This window comes from Sciurus carolinensis, chromosome 12, assembly GCF_902686445.1.
Source record: "Sciurus carolinensis chromosome 12, mSciCar1.2, whole genome shotgun sequence".
Lineage (NCBI taxonomy): Eukaryota > Metazoa > Chordata > Mammalia > Rodentia > Sciuridae > Sciurus > Sciurus carolinensis.
In genome coordinates this window covers 61,700,099-61,722,770 of record NC_062224.1, presented here as the reverse complement: position 1 = coordinate 61,722,770, position 22,672 = coordinate 61,700,099, and the positions used below count along the sequence as shown (strand labels likewise).

Here is a 22,672-nt window from a genome sequence, read left to right as displayed (position 1 = left end):
CCTGGGCAGATACAGGTGGATCATATTGATTGACTTCAGGGGCTGCACGTGGGTTCGGGCTGATCATAAAACCCCGGGGTGCCCCATGGGACAGGGTCCATGAGTAGGAAAGTGACATTCATGCATACCAGAAAGTATTTGCTGAATGTCAATCCATAGATAGATTTTTGGTGATGACAAGGTCTAGAGTGGGACACTAACAGCAGATGGCCAAGAGGGTGCTGGAAGAGCTCCCTGGGGAGGGGAAGTGAGAGGTCAAGGAGTGTCCACTCCCACTGTGAGCTGTTCTTCTTCTCTGGTGACCCAACTGCTGTGGCCACCAGGACAGTCAGAGGCACTTTAGTCAACCAACATTTACTGGCAGACACTGAAGAAACAGAGCTAACAGCTCCAGTCTGTGTCCTCAGGCAGCATGACATGGAGGGGACAGACCAGTCCTGAGTGACATGGAAGGCAGGACAGCGTGGAGAGGGCTGGGGTGGTCCTGCTGTGGCTGGGGATAGGCTAGCCCAGGGGCTCAGAGATCTTCTCAAGAAGCCAGCTTGGAGTCTACACTTGAAAGATCCTACCTCTGATTCACCAGTAAGTCACACCTGAGATGGAGTCTTTCCTAGAGTGACCCAGGGACAGGGACTGGGACAGAGGTGCCCCAGTGTAGGGATAATGATCGAGGGAGGGGCCAAGCTGGTTGCTTGATCCATGGAACTGTTGTCTGAGAAGCAATCAGAATGCAGGCATCAGTTGGGTTTGAGGTGAAAGAGGAAAAAAAAATCTTTCTCCTATTCTTGTCTCTCATTGGTGAAAGGTTTGTACCAGGGAGGACAAGCCCCTCTAAATTTTAAGGTTATGTAGGCTCAGGTCTGACCACACCACAGGGAAACCTTAGGGCAGGAAGCAATGCAGGTGCAGGGTGGGAAGGATTTGAGGTACTGTCAAGTTGCACCTGTGTGAAGATGGGTTGGGAACCACACAGCTCACTGCTGTGGATGGAGGAGTACAGTCCTCGGGAAGCCACGTGCATATGAAGTGAGCATAGTTTCCACAAGCTAACCCCGGGCATCATGCCCCAGGCCAAGTGCAGAACGAGCCAAGGTTCTGAGACTTTCACTTTCTGTAATTCCATCTTAAACTTCTCATGGCAATGAAGAAAGGATATACCCCAGGCCCCGGACAAAGAATTCTGAGTTCTGCAAAAGCCCCAACAATCCAGTGCTGCAGAGAAGCCTGAAGGGAGGTGAGTGGTAGATGACACTAATCCCTGATGTGTGCCACAGGCTTTTGCTCTTGAGGGTCCTCCCCAACCGACACAGCCATTAGTTTACCACCAGGCTGCTATGAAGTGCTGTCAGGTGCTTGGTGCCTGGGACTCTGGACACAGGGAAATCAAGGCCTCTGCCCTTTGGACACTCCCTGAGCAAGGAGGACAGCAAAATGGTTTTGAATCCAGGCACACTGTAGGTTACCCAGGTGAAATTGATTCACCTGAGCCTCAAGGTCTCCCTCTGTACAATGGAGACTTGTTCACAGAGATGAGCTACATAAAATGGAAACGCAAATGTGATCATCCAGCCTGTGCCCAGCACAGAGTAAAGCTCCACAAGCCTCAGCCATGTGGGAGACCCTCCAGCTGTGGGGGAGGGGGACACTTCTTCATTGCTGATTGACATACCTAGGCTACTACTTAAAGGTGTTATGGTCAAGGTAGGAAAGCGCTTTAAATTCTTTGCAGATTAAAATATTACCCAATCTAATGCCTCTTTCTGGGGATCATCATAGCCCCCATGTGGTTCCTCCAGGTTCCAAAGACCCCCAAGCCCATCCTCAGTCATGGTGACACAAGGGCATCTGGAATGCAAGGAAGGATGACACCCAGGCGGCACTGGTCTCCAAAGTCTTTATTCAGGAAGGTAGAGAGCGTCTGCAGTCTGTTTGACAGGCACTGTGCAGGGGCTTGTAACAGTTCCATTTTCCCCAAGATCTACGGGGACAGGGTACAGAGGAGGGGCACCTGTCTGGACAGGGCAGAGGAGTCCTCTCCTCCAGAAGAAAGGCACTGGCGGGATGAACACTCTAGAGCAAGGGGCCCGGCTCCATACATACAGGTTGACCAGATGCAACTCAAAGCTAAATACAGCTAAAGGCGGGAATTGTCCATCTTGGGGGGCGGGGCAGGGGCAGAGCTGCTTCTGGGCTCTTCCCACCAAGTGGGAAAGGAAGTTCAGAAAGAAGGCAAAGCTTTAAGGGTAAAACAGAGTTCAGCCTTTCAGTCTTAGTGTTCTGTGCAATTTTAAAAATAAAACCAACAAAATAAATATAACTTAAAAACTTCTTACAGGACACTAGAGGTGAGTCTGGGGAGAACAGTTGAGGAGACCTTCCAAGTGTGCCGAGCAGTGCTCACTGCCAAGAACCCCTGGTGCTCACAAGGACGGAGTAGGAGGGCTTAGCACCCTCTCACCCATGCGACACCTCCTGGCACCTGCGTGACCAGGACCTAAGGAGTCCCTGCCAGGACTAGGGCTGGGTCTTTTGGACCTCCAGGAAATAAGTTCTGGGAAATTCTATTCCAGGATCTATCTATTCCACCCAGAAGAGGGGGAAAGACCAGATAGCAAGGGAGTGGGAGAATGGCTTGAGAGACTGCAGGTGTGGGAGCTAGAATGGTAAGTACAAAACCCAAAAAAGACAAAACAACCTAGGTAATAGAAAGACCCTAGAAAGATGCCTTCTTATACCACTTTCACGCGCGCGCGCACACACACACACACACACACACACACACACACATATAACCCAAAGCAAAATATTGCCATAGAGGTTCCACGGGTGAATGAATGTCGTTTGCCTATTATCATGTTGTTTGCAAACAGTTGGTGCCTTTTTAAAGTGCTTGGGAAGTTTTGTTCACTTACATAGATTAAACTGGTCCCTATAATTTTTGTTCATATCATTAATTTGCTTTAGCAAATGTTTTTCATAGATAGAATGAAGGTAAGCTTGGGGCAGTCCACAGCTATGGAATCTTTGTGTTTGAATTAACAAGGTCCCATTCCCTACGGATCTGAAGCCAGTACCACCAGGGTCCCTTCTAACCTGTAAGTGACTGCAGCTTGGGTATTCCAGAGCTTAATGTGGCACTCAAAGCCACCCCCATGCCGCCTGCCTTCCAGATCACGTGCTGTCACAGGGTTTAGGCTCAGCCGGGGCGGGGGTGTGACCTTTAGCAAGTCAGCCCACGTAGGAGCTCACCACCGTTTTGAACAAGAGCCAGGAAGTTTAAGTGATTTCCTTTTTTAAAATCTGTACTTATACCTTCTCATGTGTCCCGCCCTCCACCCCCTGCCAACTGTCACTCACTCACCCACCCAGCATGGAAGGGGAAACATACATGTCCCGTGGCCAGGTCAGCAGTCCCCCCAGAGACCCTGAGGTGGCAGGCTGGGCAGCCCAGGCAGCCCACCCCTGGAGCACTCCTTGGTCCACACTATTTCCCTCAGTGTCCCCCAAGTGGTCTGGTACCCAGTAGGGCTCCTCTGACTCTGCACTCTGCAAAGTAGGGGATGGCAAGTCCCAGGGACCCCGAGGCACAGCTCCACATGGTAACAGAGCCAAGAGTTTTGTCCTTAAAAAGTCATATAAACTGTACATTCTCCTCAGTAAAACAGACTTCCCTGCTTTTACAGTTAAAATGAGGCTTTAGAATGGTTCTCCATGAGTCTTCACAGAGCACAGGCACTTCAGGAAGAGGGGCCTGGGACACCCCCAGGTACCCATCATGTTCCTGGAAGCATCCACACTACATGGGGAAAGAGGTCTAAGCCCTTCAGGCTATGAGTCTTATTGCAGGGGAAATTTAGAAATGATGGCAGTAAGCCAATCCTCTTTCCTTCTGGCTTGGTGCTGCCCTGAATCTCCCAGCCCTTGTAACTGTTAGGGACTCCCTCCCCATGAAAGGGGCCTGTGTATGCCAACAGGGTTGACCAACTAACACCAGGGACATGAGGGAACAAGAGACAAGCTTCCTCCCCTGAATGGGGCCAGGGTCCCAGAGACCCTCAAGGGTTCATGCCCGACTTCAAGGGGCTGTCTATACCTTGACTTCTCCCACCGAGCCACCTAGACCTTGTCATAGCTGGGCAGTGAGGCCACTGAGCAGTGGCTCTGGGGTGATCAGAGTGGCATCCCTAGAAACTCAACTTGGCAGAATGTGCCCTCTGAATTCATGGGTGGCAATTTCAGATAGAAGAATGCAGCTCCTGCCTGCCCCCTTCTGGGAAGGCTTAGGACAGAGAACACAGCCTCCTTCTGGTTCCCAGCAGTGTCTGGCCCAAAGCTGGAGGGTTTCAGTATCAGCAGGATGGGGGTTGGGATTTGGTAGCCCTAGAAAGGCCACCACGGCAACTCTGGAAGCCTCTGGAGCTGCTCGTAGGAAGGAACTGTGCTCACAAACAATACGAAGTTCCCCAGAGGTTATTGTGTCCCAACTACCAGGAAGCCAGGAACCTGGCTGGGCTGCTGGGCTCTGGGTGGGAGGCAGAGATAGATGTGCTTGGCAGCAGCGCTGACAGTGGCCACCAGGGGGCAGAAGGCTCCCATAGGTAGCCCTCCGGCGCTTTTGGAGGCCACCCACACAGGCAGGCTCATCTCCTAGGGTCCCCTTGGCAGCCAGGGATCCCGGGGCCACCCAAGCTCTAAACCCAACTGATTTGTACAGAAAGCTGAGCCTAGGTTTGGGTGATTTCCTTCTAGAAGGTGATTCTATTTACAAAGAGAAGTGGAAACACCACCTCCAAGCCCTTAAGTTAGGGAAAGAACTGGAAACTCTCATCTTATCTCCTCTTCTACAAAGTGTCTTGTAGTGCAGTTCAGGAGGGACAGTTCTGGGGCTTGACCCCAGGAAGAACTGGAGGAACAATTAAGAAGGAGAAGGGAAGCGAAGGGGAGGAGAGGAGGCAGAGGTGGCAGGGATGAGGTGGGAGCCTCAGGCGAGCGGGGAGCCCTGGGACATTTCTGTCAGGATGTCAATGAGGTTGTTCAGACCCGAGAGGTAGCCATCCTCCCGGTTCCCTTCCTGCCAGGGGATGTCATGCTTCAGGGTCTGGCCCTCGGGCAGGGGCGTGGTTTTCCCAAAGTCAATCATCCACACCTTGGCCTGTTCTTTCTTGTCATGGATGAAGAGAAGAGAGCTGCCAATGACCTGGAGGAGAACAGACAGTGAGGATGGGGACCGGGTTGCATACCCTGGAGTCTGAGGGGCCTAGGAAAGGCCTGTGGCCTGCATGGAGCTAAGAGGGGTATGGGCCAGAAATTCTTTCCCTTTTTCTCAGCAGGGCAGAGGGGCTGGCCTAAGAGTGGCTATGCTGGGGGCAGGAGACATCAGATTCTGGGAATGGTGACGAGCCTTCCACATGGGCAGTGGCACGGGGAAGTCTGGGATGGCAGACAACCCTTCTCCACTGCCAACTTTGGCCTACACTCTTCCCACTATTTCTAGGCCATAACTAGACCTGGGGGCCATGCTCTGCACCCCCAATCTTGACACCCCCATGTGATGAAGGATGGGTGACTATTCTCGTGAAAGGGAAGGTGCCAAGGAGATTCCACACTCTACCCATAGGGACCAAGGAAGGACATTTGCTCATGTATACCCACCTACCCCAGCAGCACAGCCCCCTGCAGAGTCTGGCCCACCAAGGCCTCCTCAGCCTGGCCCAACCATGGAGTCTCTTCAGGGACAACAGAGACCTTCTGGGCAAGGTTAGAGCATTTGTGTGGGAATACTGAGATCCTTCCACCCAGGGTAGGGAGGTCAAGGTGTCTCTGTGCCTGAAGTCCTTCTAGGCTTTACCCTCTGGGGACCCCCTCAGTACCCCATCCCTTGTCTAGGCACCCTGTCAAGGCCATCAACATAGGGGGATAGGTGTACCCAGTGGAGAGGTGAGTGGGAAATGCAATCCAAGGGCAAGGCCTGTGGTCTCTGCCTGGGAAGGGCCAGTGATAGGGTTTGCATGAAGGTGCAGGAAGGTTCTCTGCCCTTTGGGGATGGTCCTCCTGCCAGATGCCCCAGGACCCCCTGTCTCCAATTTCCCTCTGTGGATCGCCAGCCTTTTCTATGGGTAGGGCTCAGGCTAAGGATCCCTCCATACAAGACTTCTCAAGGGACTGTGTTCCTGAAAGAGCTACAAGCCTTCAGGGAGCCTTGGGGTCCTGCTTTGAACCCACCCAGCTACCACATTAACCGCTTCAGGAAGTGCTGAGCTGAGGGCTGTAGCTCTATGTGTGTGTGTGTACTGTGTCGTGTAAGCACATGCATGGGGTTGGGAGTCCTGGACTCCCATGTCAGGATTGACCCCTTCAGGGAACCTCCAATGACTTGCAGAGCCTCTCCCAGGTGACTCAGTTCCCAGCCTGCTATCTGCTGTCCCTGCAGAGCAACATCTGTACAGGTGGGAGCAGGTGGAAAGCTCCAGACCAGCTCTGAGTGGCACCTGAAGACCTGCCTGCTCTTGTTGGGGTCTTCTCTGAAGATCTGAGGAAAGCACCTCAGAATGCTTCTGCTCTGAGACTCCTGGGGTGGCGGAACAGGCATCCTGCTGCAGCTGCCCAGAATGGAACAGATTCCAGAGCAGGGACAGAAAGAAGAAAGGAGCAATGGCAACTAATCTTTGGCAGGACAACCTCTGCAGTCACCAGGGAGCCCAGCACAGCCACACTGAGATGTGCTTCCTTCCTGCAGTGAGGGGGCTGACCCTCAATGGCCTGCTTCTGGCTATAGCTATCCTGAATGTCCCTCAGGCTTCTGGAACTAGAGGGTCTGTTAGCATGCAAGCTCTCTGCCCAAGAGCACAAAGTCAAACGTCTACCTCATGGCACTTGAAGAAGGGAGAAACTTCAAGGGTGGCTCGAATGGCCTTCAATCGGTCCCGGTAGGCGATCTGGGAACAGAAAGATGGCCAGAATTTTACACACTGAAGGCAAGGGGATGGATTTTCAGATCCCTTTAGCCCCATTCAGAGTTCCTGAATTAGAAGTGGGAGTGATCTGAACCCTGATCACTTACTCCAACCTCTTTACCTATCAACAAGGAAACTGAGCCAAGAAGGAGACCCAAGTGGGCTCTGGGTGCCACCTTTTTCCACCCCACACTGTCACATGAACAGTAGGTACAGAAGAGAGATGGTCCCAGAGAACCCTTGAGGGGCTCCTGCATGAGGGGCCAGCTGATCCTGAAACACCAGCAGTGTGGAGGTGGAGTCTAAGAACCAGAGGCTAAGATGTCTTCCTGAACACAAACTGCAGTGCCCTGATTTTTAAAGACAGGGTACATGGGAGAGCCACAAACATCTCTGCCAGTGGCCTCTCTCCAGAGCCCTACAAACTCCAGTTGTGCTGTGTTGGCTTCAGGGTGCCCTGTTCTTCCCAAGTGCCAGCTCTGTGGGTCTCACCACCAGGGCTGCAGGGCCACCAGGGAAGCTTGTAGCACAAGCTCCATGCCCATAGGGGCAGCAGTGATATAGCCTGGCAGGGCTGGCCACAGCTCACTAGAGTCCCCTGCTAGGAAGTACATGGTGGCAGCATTGCTAAGGGGCTGAGATCCTCCCCAGCACGTGGCCCAGGAACCAGTGGGCCTGGAATCCAATGCATTCCCCATGCCTGCAGCCGGGGAGCTTTCAAGGGGTCAAGGAGAGCCTCCCCAGCTGGAAAAGGAGGGAAGGAGACTTCCCAGCCCCAGCTGATACTATCTTCTTGGAGAAAAGGCTATCTGGAGCCCCTCCCTTTGTAACTCCTGGGTCCTGTCAGAAGGTGCATCTCATAGGGGCTCCAGGCTCACACCCCAGCCTGCCTGGATCTCTGTCACAGGACACTTATGCTTGGTAGTGGCCCAACACACCCCAACTTAGTTGGAGGGTCAGCACGTCCTGGTGGGCAAAGCATCTGTCTCAGCCTGCTCAATGCCACAGCAGCCATCATAAAAGGAATAACTTTGTCATAAGCTTGTATATCCACATCCCCAGCTGACAGCTGGGGAGGGCAGTGTGATCTTTAAGCTTACCAATCTCATTCAGCCTCACAGGCAGTAGAAGCCTGGCTAGGCCCAGAGGCATTGGCAGTGCGGGGACCAGCAGGTTGCTGGCTGTGCTGGGCAGGGGACCCAGTGCCTTCCTAGCTTCTGAGTCAGGCAGACTTGGGTATGAATTCCAGCTTTGTGCTTTCCTAGCTCTGTGTCTTTGACCTCTCAAATTTCCTATCTGTGAAATGGGGACAAGAATGTCCACCTGCACCAGAGGGTTACCAAGAGGATTTAATGAACACTTAGTATAATACCTGGATGGCAAATGTGCAAGAAATTCAGCAATGGTTGCTCTCTAAAGAGGATGGAAAACATTCTCCAGAGCTGTGAGGTGGATGGCTAAGGCAACATGAGTGACTGTTCACAGAGCTTCCCTGTGCATCCATGAATGTTGGGAATAGCTACATCACTTCCTCCTCACCTTCCAAGCAGAAGTTGGGGCCTGGGTTTTCTGCATGGGCACTGTGGTCATGGCCTGGCTCAGGCAAGGCCTGGACAAGGATGTCCAGAGCAGTCATGGTTATCCCGAAACCCAGACTCACCAGGATGTTATGATTTCCTTTAGTGAATTCTCTGAAGGCCTCAGTAACCTGCTCCCTCGTTTTGGTCTTCTTAAAGTCCCTGTTCACAGAGCCATCTTCTTTCTGAGAAGGAGAATGACACCCCACCAGGAGGCAGTCATCAGAGGGCCCACAGATGGATGGACATTCACTCAACAACAATAGAGCAGGCAAGACCAATTATGACCCTCAAGATGCTCTAGGGCCAGGGGAGGCAGCCCAATAGGCAGGTATGGTATAAGAAGGCAGGTGTGACCAGGAGCAGGGTGATCATCACACAGCGTGGCCAAGGGGAGCCTGACCTGGGCCATAGTTGAGGAGCACACAGATGTGGTACTGGCATCCTAGGCAGAGTACACCTCATTAGGAAATAGCTGGAAATGCCTGGGGCATCTGGGTCAAGAATGGAAGCGTGTGCCCCTGGAACACCCGTCCTGAGTGCAAGCAGCAGGGATTGAGGGAGGGGAACAGCACTGTTTTCTACTCAGGGGCCTGGACTTGTCCCTCAAAGGTCCCCACTATATATGCTACCCTCCCATTAGTTACTTGGCAGGTATCTGGGTATCAGAGTGACTATTGCTGTATCACAGTGCTTGTGTTCGAGTTACCCTTCTTTTACTTAATGTTGGTCCCAAAGCACAAAAGTAGTGATGCCATAAATTTGGATTTGCCAAGGAGAATCTGTAAGTGCTTCCAACAAGTGAAAGGTGAAAGTTCTTGATATAAGAACAGAAATAAATTGACCTCTTTGCTGAGATTGCAAAGATCTCCAATAAGAACCAATCCACCAAGAGAGTGGGACGTCCGGCTTCTGAGAAGGAACCTTCTTTGTGCTAGCGACAAAAGAATGGACCAAAAAATGGGTGATGTTCAGAAAGGCAAGAAGATTTTTGTTCAAAAGTGTGCCCAGTGCCACACTGTGGAAAAGGGAGGCAAGCACAGCCTGGGCCAAATCTCTGTGGACTGTTTGGGAGGAAGACAGGTCAGGCTATGGGATTCTCTCACACGGATGCCAATGAGAACAAGACATCACCTGGGGAGAGGATGCACTGAGGGAGTATTTGGAGAATCCCAAAAAGTTCATCCCTGGAACAAAAATGATCTTTGCTGGCATTAAGAAGAAGGGAGGAAGGGCAGACTTAATAGCTTACCCCAAAAAAGCTACTAATGAGTGATAGCCACTGCCTTATTTATTACCAAACAGGAATGTCTCATGGCTTTTTATGTGCACCATAATTTAACTGATGTGATACACCAGAATTCAGATCAGGAATGACTGACAAAATTATTTTTGTTGGACAGTCCCAACTGAAGTAAAACTGACTTGTATTTACCTTAATATTCTGGTTATACTCCCATTTCAGTAAATTCCATCACTGTTTCCCCTTTTTAAAGTTATGGTTGGACTTAATTAGTAATGTTCAGTATTTCACAAAAATGGTGAATGACATCTCAAAACTGGTTTTATATTTAGGTTTATATAACTGATTATGTGAATATGTTTAAATATAGGGGAAATCCTATCACTCTCTCAAAACCAAGCATGCTTCACATGTGTTTCAATTCGTGTTCATTAGCTTATTAAAGGTAATGGTTGATAAGAAAGCAAAAGCCAGAAATATTTTTATTGACCAAGTCAATTTAATTAGAAGTCCCTATATCCAAAATGCTGTCTTTTCCTTATGGAAAGACATTTTAGTGTGGTTTATGTATAATATTAAAGAATATTTAACATTTCTCAAAAAATATATGATAAAAACAAATCTACCCTTGAAGTTGTGAAGAAGGAAAAAGAAATTTGTACCAGTTCTACGGTTGCAACTCACACTGCAAAATTTGTAAACTAAACTTTATCACAGATGTGTATGTACATAGTACATATGGGGTCTGGTATAGTATGCACTTTCAGGTATTCGCTTTGGGTCTTGGAATGCCTGCCTGGGAGAACTACTATATAGGTTTCCTGAAAGCCAAGATCTAATTTTATCTCCCTGCCTCTGCTCCCTGGTCCACCCCAAGAAAGGAGGGCTCTGACAGGAGCCCTGACACTGTCCCTCCCTGGCTGGAGATAGCTATAACTTCACAGTGGCAACCTCCAAAAGAACAGGGGGCTGGGGCCCAGGGAGTCCCCAAGGTGCAGGGGAGGGAATCCTGGGTGGAGGCACCTCAGCAGGCGTCTTCCCCATGGGGCCCTCTGCTGGCCAGGGAGGCAGGTGAGAGTGTGCAGTCAGCCGCTCTGAGCCAGAGCAGCAGATGGGCTTTGCATGAACCTATAGATGGACAATGCAGGGACCAGGAGCACATTCTGCTGGGCGGTGGCGGGGTGCACTGTTCCAACAGATAAAGTGGAGGGAGAAGCCAGGTGAAGAGGAGGAAGAAGAGGAGGGGGACAAAGAGAATGTAATTTGCTTCCACTCTGAGGGTTGGAGGCTGCACACATGAGGGAAGGCTGGTTTCAGGAGACGAAGAAGGGGCAAGGAGATTTCTCAGGTCCCAGCTCCAAGCAGCTGTCCCGGGGGAAGGTGAAAATGGTTCCCACAGGCCACCGTGGGCAGCAAGTGAGACACTGGCGACTGCAGAAACTCACAAGTAAATGTCATCTGAAGAGGCAGACAGGAGGCTTCCCTCCCTTCAGTGGGGGAGTGGGGACTCAAAGACACCCAACCCTACTCTGTGGTTGGACTCTGGAGACAAGTGAACTGAGACTGGACAGAGAAGGGGAGAGCCAAGGCCCCTGTAGGGACTGCTTTGGAGGGCTGCCTGAGACCCCTGAGAGGGTGCCTCTCAGCCCTGTTTCCTGCGGGGAGGTGCCCTCTGAGTCTTTCTAGCAAATTTAACAGCAAGGGACCTGGGCAGGAGCTGGAGACAGGGGGAGCCTTCCTAGACACTTCTCAGGATACTGAAGAGGAAAGAAGGGAGAATGAGGTTTCCAAGGGCCCCTTCCTTGCCTCCTGTGAACAAGCCAGCTTCCAGAACTACTACCTCACTAGCTGGCTCCTTTTGGGGCTTCTCAGTGCTGGGCAGGACTGGGTTAAGTGGACAGTCCTCACAGGACTGACTGCTGGAGAGGGCTAAAAGCCACCCCAGCTCCAAAGCCTGAACTCCCTACATGGCCACCTCACCTGTACCTCAGGTTGAGGAGTAGGTCAACAGCTACAAATGTCTGTCCCTGGGGCTGAAGCCAGCATCTTGGGCCTGACCTGGTCTAAGCTCACAGACTCTGAAGGGTCCTGAGGACAGTCAGGAGCCCTGAGTCAGATGCTGGAGGGTCCCCCATCATCCCACTGTGAACTGAGCATCCCAGGCAGCCTTGGGCCACACCTTGCTGGTCTCACCTTGATGCCCTCGATCCTGAAGCCAAGGGTGGCCGTGGAGCTGATGGTCTCCCTCCACTGCATGTACCGCGGCTTGGTCACAGCCCGCTGGGCTTTCTCCTCCTCAGTCGGGGCTTCGGGGTCCACCTCGATCATTTTCTGGTACATGTCTTTGCGCAGGCTGGGCTTCTTCCGGGCTTTAGTGAGCTCCTCTTCCAGGTACGTCCTGGTGGGAAGTGAGGTAACATGAGGACTGGGACCTGGCCCACAGCTCACCTGCCACCCCTCTAGCTGCCTGGGTGAAGACTCTGAGCAGCCTGTGCCTTGTCCAGGGTCAGTCTGGCAGCCCCTGAGATGAGGCATGTTCATCATTCAGGATGAGCCAAGTACCACTGGGGCTGACCCGAGGAGAAAGAGGCAGGCTTGCTGGATCAGAGCACCTCCATGCAGACCACCCTGAAGACCTGGCAAGTTCAAGGAGCTCTGAGGGAGACCCCCACAGGGCCCAGCAGAAAAAGGAGGAAGAAGGCAGAGCAGCTGGGTGGCTTGTCCTGCTCCTCCAGCAAGGGTGCGGGTGGGAGTGGTGACTGATGGCAGGGTCCACTCAGGACCCCTGGTGTGCCCCCTGGCTGCCTGGGACACTCCTATAAAGTGAGGGCTTCAGAAGTCAGAACTTGTGTTGGTTGGAGAACTCATTCAGTCCTCCCCACTCCCCCATTCCAAGACAGCCTGAAGGCTGAGTCTGCCCTTAAATGTCTCTGGCTCTTCTAAGCACACAGGACAGGCCAGAAGTGCCCTGTGAAGGGGCCAGAGTACTGATTGGAGAAGCCCATACTCCAGAGGAAAGATCAGAACTTCTGAGACTCTGCTTTGTCCCAGAGACCTGCCTGGTGACCCCCTCTGCATCCCTGACCCCAGAAAGCCTGAGAAAATGCATCCCACTAAATTGCTTCATGCCCTGCCCTCTATACAAGCAGGTGGGCATGCTGGATCAACTGGCAAGGGCCACTGATGGAGGTAACAAGGGCAGGGATAGCACAGACCTTGAGTAGCCCAAGACCGAATTACTGATCTTGGGCTGTGGGGATGTACTCCCTGCTCCAGAACATATCCTCAAACTTCCATCACCACTCCAAACTAGAGTGGGGGTCACTCACTCATTCCTCCCAATCTCTCCTTTTAAAGTTCTCTTGTCCCTCCATAACAGGTTCAGTGCTGCCCAAGGCCCCTAAGGAAGCTGAAATCAGCAGTGTCTGTTGCAGGATGGGGAAGTGGTCTCCCCTTTGCCCTGCGTGGGTGGGAGCTGCCGTTAGAGGCTGCCCCCTCCTTCCCAGTCCCCCACTCTTCCTGTCTGTCCCCCAAGCCTTGTTCCAATACTTCTCACCACACGTTCTCCAGACTCCTGGTTTGGAACCCATAACAGAATGAACAAAAATCCACATCCTACAGATGCTAGGTTTCCAAAACCACTTTACCAACTATTACTTGCACTGAAAATAAAGGAAACAAAATCTCCAAATCTTTGGGTATGAACTTGGATCTGGTCATTCAGAACCTTCCAGGAGATGATGAAAACTGTATGGGGGAGGTCATTAACTTTGAGTTGGGCACTTGTATGCATGTGCAAGAATGCACATACATATACACATCCTTGTACACATGCACACACACGACACTGCATGTAGAGCCAGGTCAATGACAATAGGCTGTCTGTGGATCTGTAGGTACTATGTGGCTGGAACAGGGGCAGCCAGGCTGGGTCAAAGGCTCCATGCTCCTAAGGGCCCTGCACAGACCTGCAGAGTAAGTGGGTGGCTACACTTCTGCAAAGGGTTCTCAGTAGTTCTTTAAACAGGAAGTAGCCTTCAGTGTTAAATCCCTGTTCACATGGACCTTTCTCCAAAAAGGGTCCCTGCAGCTCCATCTGTACAAATTGCTTACCCCCAGAAGAGGAAGGGGCCTGAGGGGAGCTATCCCCAAGGGCAGTCAATTGGAAGGGTCTGTGGGTCTATGGGTTCAGATGCTGCAAGGTTAGCCTCCCTACCACAACACTCGCCTCCACCTCAGAGGGAAGATCAGAGCTCCATCTCATACAGAGGAGCGGAGACCTGCTCACACAATGACTGGACTCTGGGAGAGGAAGTGACCCAAGACTAGTTAAATGAAGGAAGGCAGCTCCTATGGGGAGCCGACAGGTGGCAGACCAAAGCCACCTACAACTTCTCAAGGGCAGAGTGCTAGAAACCCAGTTCCAGTTTCCCCTCTGTCCCCTGGTGCAGATGACAGGAAGATTATGCCAACTCTCCATGGGAAGCCACAAGTTCAAGAACAGCCCCCAGAGCAGTTTGAACATAAATCCACATGAAACTGGGGGCCCAAAAAGCCCCTAATTTAAGACACTTCCAGCATCTGCATAGCCTCTTCCTTAGCACCACCCACCCACTGCCACCCCCCACCCCATCATGGTACAGCTGGGCTTGCTGATGGGCCTTCCCACCACTTCAGTAATATGTCCCTTATATTCCGAGGCCCAGTGTTTAAGGTGGCCCCAGGCCCCAGTCTTACTCTGGGAAGGATGAGACATAATCTAGGGGTGACCAAGGGGTGCTGGTCTTAGGAGAGACTCTGAGGCCAAGATTTTTGGACCAAAGTGTTTGGGAGGCCACAGGCCACTGGACCAGTGCACTAAGGATACCCTATGGAAGCTGGGTACATGGCAGGTGCCAGGCTCCAGACACGGTCTTAAGATGCAGTTGGATCACCCTGGGGCACATCTGCATTCTGCCATGGCACGACAGGATGGCCCTGGTGATACCCAGGGCTGGGTGTCAGAAATCTCCTGCTTAAACTACAGCATGGCCCATCTTCCAGGTAGGCTGTGGGATACAATGAGATATGTGACAGAGGACAGGGCGGGGCATGCAAAAGGGCTCTTTTAGGATTTGTGTGCAGGGTAGATGAAGTTGGGGTGGACTTGGTTCTGGGGAGGACTCTCTTCTCCCCTCACACCTCCTCCTTTCTTACCCACCCCAGGTCTTTGCCTGGCTGGTATTTAATGAGTCTGGGCTTCCTAGTCTCTCTAGGTTCATGCATCCCTCCCGAGAGTCCTGGGGTGCAATGGGAGCGACACTGACGAGTCCAGGGGTGGGGGCAGCCTGGGCTGGGAGATGGAGCTCCTGTGCCCCGCAGGCTTTCAGGGAGCAAACAGGCCCATGGGACAGCCTGGTCCTGGGTCTGGCTGCAGCAGGAAGCTCCAGGACTCTGACTTCCAGGAATAGCTAGCCCCAAGTTTATGACACAGGGTGCACTTGTTTGGGCATCTGAGTGAACACTAAACAGAATATTTTCCATGTGTTCATGAAGCAACTTGAAGCCCCTTCCCTGCAGGTAGGCTGAGCCCTCCGCTATTTGGGTTGGAAGGAAAGGCTGCACCTCCCCTTGAGAAAGCACATCCTGGTGTGCCAGGGAGGGGTCTTCCAGGGACAAAATAAGATTCTGGGAAAGAAGAGCAGCCACGTGGTAGCTGGAGGGACATTTTGCCTGCTCCCCACACCCAGCTCCCAGTGGGCCGAGATAATGAAGGCCTTGGATAGCGGTAGGAGGTGACCGGGCACAGTGTAGAAACAAACCAAGAGGCCTGTACTTCTCCATGTCCCTGTCCCTGCCCTGGGGAGGCAAAGGCAAGGGAGCACCAGGCAGCCAGCTGGCAGGGTCTGATTTTAGGACACAACTCCCAAGAGAAGTGAGGAGGAAGAACAGGAAACCTGGCTGGCTTGGCCTACTTCTCTCCTGGCCTCCGTCTCTCTCACACACACACCCCTCTTTCTCAATCTCCTCACAGAAGAAGTAAACTATTCAAAGCAGACACAGGCTTCAGCTCTGAACTCTGTTTCTCAGTGCCTGGGAGGGGCACGGAGGAGCCCGTGTCTGCCACCCAGCATGGGCATCTGCAGCCAGGGGCCAGGCCCTCCAGGGTGAGCACAGGGTGCTGGACACCTCGTGGGCTGATAGCTTCAGGGAGGTGGCACCAGTCCCAGGGAAAAAGGAGCTGCATGGGGGTGGGGGCTCTTGGGATAGAATGGCCAAAGTTTGAGAGGAAGTAAGAAACCCTGCTGCCAAACTAGGGGCTCAGGGCTGCCTGGGTCTCAGGCCTCCGGCTCTGTTCTCTGCCCTGCCTCCTCCTGCCCCCTTTCCTGTCTCCTCTTCCTGCCTGGGTTCTCTCCCAGTTTATCTCCCTGGACAGAAGGCAGGCTGAGCCTGGGCCATGCCATCGGGAACCTGGAGGGCAGGGGGTGCCAATTCTGCCCACAGGTCCAATGCCCCTCCCAGTCTGTGGGAGGGTCAGACCCCTGTAGCACCCTACTCAGGGTTGGGGCCATTTGTAGGCTGATCCACAATGGAGACTTCTAAAGCTCCTGGGCTCCCTCCCCAGTCACACTCACAGTAGACGAAAGTTTGTTTTTGTTTTTTGGCAAACCAACATGTTTGCCACCCAGTTCTCTTTCCTCCTATTCCTGTACCCCCTGCAGCTTGCAATAACAGGAGGTCACCATCTCCTCCCTACTTGGTACTCCCTCACCCGCCACCCAGGAGCCATCCCACCTGTCAAGGGGCAGCTTTTTCTGCCACTCCCTGGGGATCTGGCACCCAGTCAGGGCCTCATCCTGTCACCTACAGCTGTTGGCACCTGCTTCAGATCAGCTTGCCAGAGTGGGGAAGGAGCTGTCACAACAGAACCAGGGTCCCTGTGCCTTCTACACGTAAGGGGAGCTGACTTTGGGGTGGGGTAGGTTACAGTTGATCGAGCGCCCCCCTTTAGCCTGCCTAAAAGCTGTCTGGTATCTGCTGCATGGCCAGGTGTGGTGACTGGGGCAAACACTCCTATAGCAAGGAGTCTGGCTCACCTGACGCCCATCTTGCAGTCCATCACACAAGGAGAGTCGAAGTCAGCCAGCAGGTCGTCCATCTGGTTGTAGCGCTCCCCATCCTTCACCACGTCCCCGTGGTAGGCAGGCACAAAGGGCCTCAGCACATCGGCCATCAGTCGATCCAGGCAGCGTTGCTCTGACTCACAGTGCTTCTTTAGGATCCGGCCATTGGCAGCCTCCTTGAAACTCCCTGCAGAGCAAATGAGAGGAGGCCCACATCTGTAGCCCACAGAGGCACCCTCCTCCCACAGGACAGCTCCTCCATCACAGGACCTGGGTCTCCCTGGGATGCTGCAGTGCTGGTTAAGCCTGGGGCTGAAGACATGCCCATGTCTCCATGACAAGCACTTTAAGGGGAGTGGGTCAAGTCCAGTTCCCCCACTCACCAAATGCAACCCTGGGCTGGCTCTCCAGCTCCCCTGACCCCAAGCTCCTCATCTGAAGATAGAGGCTACCAGTGCTCACCACTGGAGGGTTAGCAGGAGAGATCTCTTCATTTCCTGATATCATTACTAGCGTCCCCACCCTCATGGTCAACCTGCTTCTCCAGCATGAAGGCGTCTCCCAGTCTCAGGAGAGGAAAAGCCCTGAGAAGACAGGATCCAGTGCCAGGACAAGGGAGGCAGAGTGAGCTGAAAAGCAGGGGTCCACGGTCTGGGGAACTTGGGCAGGGTTCCTGCCAAGCCACACCTCTGGGTAAGTATTTACAAAAAAGTGTCCATCCTTGTGCCTGACTTTTGTTGGGCCAATGTGGTTGGGAGACATAAAAAAAAAAAAAAAAAAAAGTCAGTCCCTGTGCTAGCCTGAAAAAAAATCTGCAGGACCATAAACCCTAAATCCTCAGGCAGTCAGTAAAATACCCAGTGCATGCTGAGGGGTCCCCAGAAGGCTAGATGATTCTGGAGACTTTAGTTCCAGATGTCCCCTTCTCCTGTCACTGATGGGTATGAACTTGAACCTGGTCATTTGGACTCCAGTCAAACTCCCTGGCCACTTCCACCAGGTGCTGGCAAGCTGTAGTTGTGAGGTGCCCTGTCCACATCTTCTACCAGCTTCCAACTCTTTTGGGGCAGAGACTATACGTCCATGAATGAGGTAAACCCTGATCCACATGGGTGCAAGCAAACAATAGGTGCTCAATGAATTGGTTAGCTGCCTCTTTGTCCAGGGTAACCATTGGTGCACCAGCTATAAAGATTGGTGACTTCATCTGTTTTATTGAGTAAAAATGGAAGAGAGATTGAGAGAGAAAGAAAGAGATTTGGAAGATGTTAGAGACAGAGAGAGGGACAGAGGAGGGGAGGGTGCGAGGAGCAGGGTGGCATGGATTCTAGAGGTCAGTGGTCCACGTTCATTTGCAAGGCAGTGTCAAAGCCACATCTTTCACAGCGGTGGCTGTAACTGCAAACTAGAAAGTCTTCTGGAGTGAAGCTGTTCTGATACTTTCATCCCCAGGAGCCTCAGGGTCAGGCCCTCCCCTCCCACATCTGCAAGGTGGCTTCCCACACACAGAACAAGTCCAGGAGAGCCGTGTCTACCTGCGTGTCCCGCCAGCTGGATCCAGGGATACTTCTTCTTGAAGGACATGACAAAGGGAGACCAGTGCACCATATTTTTTATTTTTCTCCATGATTTGCTCTAGAAACAAGCAAACAAAAAAGTTCTACATTAGAAAGACAGTCACGACTTCCCGTTAGCATGTCACTCACTGCCTGTGGCCACAAGGCCAGGAGTGCCACTTCCACAGATTCCCCTGGCGGGCTCCAAGCACCTTCCTGCTGTCATCTATGCGGTGCAGTCACATGTGGCATTGTCCCATTTTACAAAGAGGCTGAGCAAGATGCTCAGGGGACCTCCGGGACAAGGGTCAGGGACAGGGGAAGGAGGAAAGCAAAGTGTTCCAAATCCAGTGCTCCCCTTTCTGGACCCTTTCCCAGTTCATCCCCTTCTTCACGGTCCCCCTCAGTTTCCTCATCTAGCAAGAGACAGACAGCTGGTCCACCTGGCTTCTGGGATGAATAGACAGCAGAACTGTGGAAAACGCCCTCCCTCATGCCAAGTGCAAACCTCCCTTTTGAGAACAATTAGAGCCATCCACTGTCACCCAGCTGTGATGCTGCACTGCACATTTTATTTGCAGATGTGGTAGCAACAGAGGTAGCTCTTGCCTGCAAGTGGTTTGAAGAAAGACTTTAAAAGAACTTTAAAGGGACTGCACCTCCCACCCATGGCCTCAGTGTCCACGGAGGTGAGCAAGCCCACAGCTCTCTCCTCTTCACTATACTTTCTTCTCAGGACATTTCTTGAGTCAAATGGTCAGACATATCAGTGGGGGAGGGGTCCTTTGGGCAAAAAGGAGAACTAAAGTTTATTGAGCATCTTATTTTGTTTTGACCACAAGCATACAGGCAGTCATTACTATTTCCATTTGCTCCTGAGCCTCCAAGTCATAAGAGAGAGAGAAAACTGGGATTTAAATTAACCTCATCTTGGACCCAAACTAGGTGCCCTTCAACAGATAAATGGATAAAGAAAATGTGGCATATATACACAATAGAATATTACTCATCCATAAAAAAAGAATGACTTTATAACTTTAGCCGGTCAATGGACGGATCTGAAGACTATCATACTAAGTGACAGAAGCCAATCTCCCAAATCCAAAGGTGGAATGTTCTCTCTAATATGCAGATGCTGACTCACAACAAGGGGTGGGGATAGAAGTTCTGTGGATTAGGCAAAGGGGATTGAAGGGAAGGGAAAAGTGATGGGAATAGGACAGACAATGGAATGAATAATACTATGCTCATATATGAATACAAGACCAGTGAAACTCCACATCGTGTACAACCACAAGAATGGGATCCTAATTAAAATAAGTTATACTCCATGTATAATATGTCAAAATACACTCTACTGTCATGCATATCTAAAAAGAACAAATAAAAAATAAAACAATTAATTAATCTCATCAATTGACTTAAAAAAAATACTTTTCCCCTCCCAGAAGGAAACATGTCCACAGGAGGGAAACATTCTTATGATAACTTTAATAAGGATGGGACTATAGTGGTGGATCAAATTTCCCCCAAAACTCTCCAGCTCAAAAGGGAGGGAGAGACCCTGTAATAAGTCTTTCAAGGTCCTGAGAAAGTGGGTACCTGACCAGTCAAACCAGAGAGCAAAAGCCACAAACAAGACTCTGAGCTGGGAAGAACAAGGAGACGATGCAGGGAGGGTGGGTTACTCTCTTTTCCTGGTCTCCAAAAGCACCCAGCGGAGCCCAGTGGAGAGAGTGGAGGCTGCAGAATCTCAAGGTGAAATCAGCCTTCTTTGTGTTTCTCTGCTTGGCGAGGCTGCTCGGTCATCAGCTGCTCTGTGATCAAGTTTTCAAGTAAAAATCTGTTGAAGGAGAGGAAGTCTTCCCCACTGAACCTGGCAACTTCTGTCCCCTTCCCAGAACCCTCACCCTGCCCCCAAGACTGACTGGGTTCTTAAGTGAGGGCAGCACAGTGCAAGGCCATGTGACAAAGGGTCAGCCTCTGCTGACAAGGATGTTTTTCCTAGATGGTGCTGATGGAGATGACCAAAGGAGGCTCGGAGAGGCTGTAGCCCTTCTTATCTGAGCTCTCAGAAGGCTCAAACAATGTGTGAGGGGCAGACAATGTGTGAGGGCAACAATGGAGGAACAGAATTACCAGGAGAGCCAAGCAGGGGCTTGTTCAGCTCTCCCAGAGGCCATTAAGGTAGAGCCAAAGGAAAAATGCACAAACCCTCACCACCTGCAGGGCACATCCCTGCAGCAGAACTCAGAGGGGACAAGGGTCTGACAGACTGTGGGCTGGGAGAAGGAAGAGGACAATGTGCTCCCACTCTGGTGCTCCCCATTCCTGACCCTTCCCTGGTAAGGAATAGCTAAACCCACACTACCCTCCTCCATGACCCTTCTCAGGGCTTCCATTTCCTCATCTGTCTAGAAAGCTGGCCCACCAGGCTCCTAGGACAGATGAACACGCTAAGGACCCTGGAAAATGTCCTCCCTCTTGCCAAGTGCAACGGTCCCATCTGAGGAAGATTAGAGCAGGCCATTGTCACCCAGTTGCAACAGTGCACTGCACATTTTATTTGTAGATGTGGTGATAAACAAGCAATCATGCAGGAAGGATCCCACGACCTTGGAGGGGCCATTCCAAGATGACTGCTGGGAGCGGAGTGCGGTGGCGCCCACCTGTGGTCCCAGCTGCTCAGGTGGTTGAGGTGGGAGGATGCCTGGAGTTGAAGGCCAGTCTGGGCAACAAGGCAAGTCCCTGACTTGAAACTAAGCAAAAGATAACTTCCAGAAAGGAGGACCTTGTGTGTGGGGTTCTCAGAGGATCACAGGCAGTTTGGGGAAAGACTCAAGAGAGAGAAGGAGAAGACTCCAGCAGGACAGACTTGAAGCAGCTGGAGCCAGGTCTGCAGACAGAGGCTGGGAAGCCGTGGGAGGTGAGTTAAGCAGGTGAGGAGGTGGTAGATGCCCCATGCAGAAACTGGGATTCCAGATAGCGGGGCATGGGTATGGGAAGGCAGTCAGGACCCTGTAGCTGGGTCCCTGGCCCTCCTCACTGACGGCCCTTGAACAAGTCCCTGGCCCTCCTCCTGTCTATTAAATGGGAATAATGCATAGACACCTTTCTTCCAGGAGATGGAGCTATTAGAAGATTGTGTGGGCTCAGCGGTGTTTGTGGAGGAGCCTTTAGGTCTCTGTGTTCATGGAGGGGACACAGGGGTCTCTGAAGATACCCTGGAAACAATCATTCTGGGCTAAACAGAGGTATTGTCATGGAACTGGAGAATAAAGACCACAGAGCCTCAGACTGGTTCAGACCCACACTGTTGGGAAGAAGCTTCCTGCGGTCCCCTAAGGACACTGGGCACAGTGGGTCTGTGATCCCAGAAGGCCAAAGGAACCAATGCTGGACAAGGGAGTAGGACATGAGCTCAACAGAAGCATCTGAAGCTGTGAAGCCTCTCCTTCCCCAATGTTTCTTCTGGACCAGTGGTTCAGAACAGAGGGGTGCTCCAGGGTGGGGATCCCCTGACCAGTTCAATGTGTCCAAGGCCTCCCAAAACTCCTGAGCTCTGAGGTGGTAGGACAGCCTTTCCCACACCTCCTCTGTTTGGAAGTACTTCTTCACCATGAGAATGGGCATGTGGGGCCATAGCCACAAAAGTCTGGCCATCCCAAGGCTGCCCTGCCCTGCCTGGACAAGGGCTGTGGAATATTCCACTTGGGAAGAATGCCATGCCTCTGCCCTGGAGACTCCTGCTCTCCCCCGGCAGCAGCATGCAGGGTTTTTCTAGGGGGGTTTAAATAGCAGCACCCAGGCAGCATCCAGTTCGCTGCCAAGCATTAAGCAGAAAAAGTTCTTTCCCGATCCAGGGCCAGGCGACGGAGAGGAGGGCGGCAGGGTGAAACACACCCTCCTGCCCTAGCACTGAGGGGCAGAGAAAAATAAAAGGATGAGAGGGCATGACAGGATCATTCCTTTCCCATGGTCCGGAGACCACAGCATCCAGGTCAGAAGTCAGACCTGCTTCTGGTAGAAGCTGCTTTCCAAGCAGGGGGTGAGAGCGGGTTAGGCAGGCAGTTGCCTGCAAGCCCTGTGCTGCTGAAGGAAGCCAGAGTCTTCAGAAATTGATTCTGGGCCTCCTCCCCTGGCTAAGACAGGTGTCACAGCAAGGAGGGCAGCTGGACAACCTGGAGGAACTGCGGAACCCGGAGGGGAACGTACTGCTGTCAATCCTTGCCCTCTTCCG

At 52.1% G+C, this 22,672-nt stretch overlaps 1 protein-coding gene and 1 pseudogene across 3 annotated transcripts in view; one reads left to right on the top strand and one right to left on the bottom strand.

The window, feature by feature from the left end:
- Positions 1-1,883: 1,883 nt before the first annotated feature.
- Positions 1,884-22,672, bottom strand: part of Itpkb (inositol-trisphosphate 3-kinase B) — a 99,870-nt gene continuing 79,081 nt past the window's right edge. For all 3 annotated transcript variants that reach the window (XM_047520285.1, XM_047520288.1, XM_047520286.1), the window contains exons 3-8: positions 18,412-18,511; positions 16,850-17,063; positions 11,967-12,171; positions 8,614-8,715; positions 6,864-6,935; positions 1,884-5,197 (exon numbers count right to left, since the gene is read on the bottom strand). In XM_047520285.1, coding sequence (XP_047376241.1) covers positions 4,982-5,197; positions 6,864-6,935; positions 8,614-8,715; positions 11,967-12,171; positions 16,850-17,063; positions 18,412-18,511 — 909 coding nt within the window. In that variant the 3' untranslated portion in view covers positions 1,884-4,981. The remainder of the gene's footprint in view (positions 5,198-6,863; positions 6,936-8,613; positions 8,716-11,966; positions 12,172-16,849; positions 17,064-18,411; positions 18,512-22,672) is intronic.
- On the top strand, positions 9,491-9,806 carry LOC124961560 (cytochrome c, somatic-like; annotated as a pseudogene).